The 3,767-nt window shown below is 42.7% G+C and overlaps 1 protein-coding gene across 1 annotated transcript; it reads right to left on the bottom strand.

The window, feature by feature from the left end:
- Positions 1-1,616: 1,616 nt before the first annotated feature.
- LOC103695604 (type III polyketide synthase A-like) lies at positions 1,617-3,519 on the bottom strand. Its single transcript, XM_008776974.3, has 2 exons — positions 3,269-3,519; positions 1,617-2,672 (listed from the first exon to the last, which is right to left on the bottom strand). Exons 1-2 carry the CDS (start codon positions 3,468-3,470, stop codon positions 1,702-1,704), a joined length of 1,173 nt encoding a protein of 390 aa, XP_008775196.2. The 5' UTR covers positions 3,471-3,519; the 3' UTR covers positions 1,617-1,701.
- Positions 3,520-3,767: the final 248 nt, after the last annotated feature.

Here is a 3,767-nt window from a genome sequence, read left to right as displayed (position 1 = left end):
ATGCACCGAAGGGGAATGTTTGAGATATCTTCGCATGCCATATTTGAATGCTACTTCCTTTTTCCTTTTGGCAGGGGTGTTACATCCTATTTGCCATTTTGGCACAATGCCCATACCCCTTTCTTGTTTCTCTACAAACCAAATCAAGAGGAACATAATGCTTGTTTTAAACCCATATGAAAATTTTGCAGGTTTGGCATCAGGTAGGTTGCTGGTACTACTTGAAAAGCCAATCTGAGTAATTGAAAGCCTATCCAAAATTTTCAAGTCAGAGTATTGATCAAGGTAAGGGTCTGAAAAAGTGAATATTATTTTTTTCAAATTATTTATTTCTGATTGTTATATCTGACCAAATTTTAGCATGCAAGAGATATAATTCTACTGTGTGACATGATGAATACGTGAGATATCTATTTGGGATGCTCATGTGGTTGTTAGTCATGATGAGATGACTGTGTTGCTTCCCCGAGAGAGAGAGAGAGAGAGATGACTGTGTCACTGATTTTGTGTTAAATTCAAGTATATAGTACTTATATTCACAGTGAATTCCCAATTTAGTCTATTTAGTATTGTTCTGAAATCATCTCTCCTCTTCCATGGATACACTATACAAAGAACAGCAATCCAACCTGATTGTTGGTTACAAGATCCACAAAACTGATGCAGAGAAGTATATCAATACAATAAGCATCTCGTACCAAGACGAGCTTAATCAATCCAAACTGCTGAGTTCAGGATGTACCAACCCAAACCAATGCGACACAGGTTGAGATGCTTGTTTGGATCTGTAAGTGGTCTGAAGCACCTTGAATCGCTTCGAACCGAGTGGAACCACTATCATCCATTAAGGTGCATCAGGGGTAAGATTTTTGTATCTTGTAAAGCATGGGGTCCTTTACGGTGCACCATAAACAGCCAATTGGTTTTTCCAAACCAATGATTTAGAGGTTTTTTGGTAGGCATCAGCTTATGTGTTGAAGTTGACAGCCTATTCAGTTTGATAGATCATTCAGTTTATGTGCAGCTACAATCAATTCTGTTTCTTCTCAATGCCGACAAAATCTCATGCAAGCTGCTTGCTGACATCCAGATTACATTTGGATCGATTTCTTTTTAGAGAGCCACCCACAGTCAATGCACATTAATTCACATGGTCATGGATATTATTTTGGTATTGTAGGTCTCATCCAGCAGGCATACACATAATTACATTGGTCTCATTTTGTTTTATAAGAAATTATGATTTCTTTCATCAATAATACTACCATATTTGCAGTCTGATTCATGTCTACTTTCTCCCTCCTTACTCTTGGGAAAATCTAATCCATTGTCCATTCATGTAAATCTATGGTTTTCATTTTGGCCGAGATCTCATTCAAATGTCAGTGTTGAGCACTACTCAATAACATTATATATGTGAAATACTGATCCATATAATTATCTAATCTCTACTTCTCAATGATCAATATCAGTTAGATCATTCAAGCCAAAAGACAGTTGGTGAAAGCGAGAAAGAAGATGTTATTCAAAACATATACCGTCCTATCTCATGGATTCATACTAACATTGCATCCATTCACCATCAAATGACGAAATCTATGTAAGGTCAAGTTTACCCTACCAACATGATCAATTATACTAAGCCAAACTAACCAATACATAACCTTCGATTCAAAGTTCTAATAAAGCAAGCCAAGAACATCACTTCAGACTCCTCACCAGAATGCCTTCAAAGGTGATCCCCGGCCCAAACGCCAGCACCAGCCCCCACTCCTCTCCACCCTCCCTCCTGAGCTCCTCCCTCATATAGTCCATGACATAGAAAACAGTGTTGCTGCTCGCATTCCCGTAGTCCATGAGCGCCCTCCGGCTGCACTGGAGCTTCTCCGGCCTCAACCCGAGGCTGCTCTCCAGTCGGTTCAGTATCGCCGGCCCGCCGGGATGCACCGCCCAGAATAATTCATTGAAGTCCTGCAGACCAGCATTGGCCATGAGCATCCTGCAAAAGCCTTCGATATGGCCTTCAATCATCTGAGGAAGGTCTCTTCCTAGCTTGAAGCTGATCCCCTCCTCGGAGATCCTCCCATCGATAATGTTATGCGTCCCCGGTAAGAACTGTTGCACCGCATAGTCCAGTTCCATGAATGGAGTCTCCGTTCCCTCGACCGGGTCTGCGCCGATCACCACCGCAGCTGCGCCATCACCGAAGAGTGCTGCACCTACTAAGTCGTACGGTCGGGCCATGTTAGGTGGCCGGAAGCCTAATATGGTGGTCTCTGATGTTGTGAGAAGCACGCGGCTCCCCGGGTTGTTCTCGGCGATGTCTTTGGCTACTCGGAGGCCGGCGACACCACCATAGCATCCAAGGAAGTAAAGCATGACTCTTCCGACGTTGCTCCTGAGGCCGAGCTGGTCGGCGAGGTAGAGGTCGCCACCAGGGAGACGGATCTCACTGGAGGAGACATAGACAATGTGGGTGATGTCGCCGGCTGCTCGCTTCCATTCTGCCATGCATGCACGGCTGGCTTCAACCGCCATCTCGAGCACGGCGGCATTGGCGATGTCCAGCCTCTGCTTGATGGTGGGGGACCCCTCAGTTGCAAGCTCAGGGTACTTCTCCAAGATCTCCTTCGACATCACTGTGAACCTCCTCTTCACCGTTGTATTCTTACCTGAAAAGCGTTCATGCTCGATATCCATCATCAGCATGCAAATTTTGATCTTCTAAACTAATTACCATCAAACTATTCGATAGTTATTGTACGATAAATATTAGTGAATCTCGTGAAAAGTTCCCAAACACTGCATGAGATATTCATGAAATGCTCATAGCTTAGTGATCAATAATTTTACCTCTTCATTGTCGTTGTAGTGTTGCTGACTTGCTGCTTAACTCCTGTTTACTTCTTGACTAATGCATATATGGTTCAAATTTCTATGCTCCAAGTGAGTGTAATTTCTAATTTTTTGGGGGGAATTTGGAATCTTTCTTGCTAGACATATTACTTCCAAACATTGAATTTGTAACCTCGTAAAAGAGAGACAATTTCTAGGATGAATCAAACAATGGATTTAATGCTTCACATTATTAGGGAACAAAGGATTCTGTTTTGTTATTTCTACGAATATAATATTTTAATTATGTTCGCCGTATAACTTTCCATTTTGTATGTTATGGGGCATATCAAAGTTCTACCATAACTATACATGTCGACGTATAATTATTATTTGACATGTTAGCAGAATAATGGCGAAATAAGTTGCTTACAGAGGCGTTCGAGCTTCTCCTTCATGACGGGGTCATCGCATTTGGTGTCCCGGAGGTAGCCCTCAACCAGTGCTTCCTGGAGGAGGACTTGGCGAGGAAAGGCCTTGCCGAGAGCCAACACTGTAGCCTTGCCTCTCCTACTGCCGTGGTGGTAGCTTTGGCTTCCATTCTGGTTTTCGCCATTAACATCAGACTCAGCCATCCTTGAAAACTACAGAAGATGGTATGATGGCTGCTGCTTGGAGCTTTGATTGGTGCTAGGATGCATGCATGGGGTGCTTTTTAATATATTGAGATGGAGGATTTGGAGAGAATTTGGTATGAAGGGATGGAGTTGTGAACATGTAAAGATGTTTTGCAGTTGGGAAATAGGTGAGTATGTGGCACCTCTTTAGTGTGACCATTTTAGATGTAGCTGCCATTTTATGTTCGAAGGATCCATGGAGAAATAGACCGGTGAAATTAATCAGTCTTTTGGACCAATATATGATGGGTAGTT

The sequence above is a fragment of the Phoenix dactylifera genome, chromosome 17 (genome assembly GCF_009389715.1).
Source record: "Phoenix dactylifera cultivar Barhee BC4 chromosome 17, palm_55x_up_171113_PBpolish2nd_filt_p, whole genome shotgun sequence".
Classification (NCBI taxonomy): domain Eukaryota; kingdom Viridiplantae; phylum Streptophyta; class Magnoliopsida; order Arecales; family Arecaceae; genus Phoenix; species Phoenix dactylifera.
The sequence above is the reverse complement of the archived record's forward strand: the minus strand, read 5'-3'. Positions and strand labels throughout refer to the sequence as shown.

What these genes read in the sequence shown, in the direction of transcription:
- LOC103695604 (XM_008776974.3), bottom strand. Translation starts at nt 3,470, where the DNA reads ATGGCTGAGTCTGATGTTAATGGCGAAAACCAGAATGGAAGCCAAAGC. An exon ending in GGAGAAGCTCGAACGCCTCT is followed by an intron (nt 2,673 to 3,268) that starts GTAAGCAACTTA and finishes AACGCTTTTCAG; the next exon opens with GTAAGAATACAACGGTGAAG.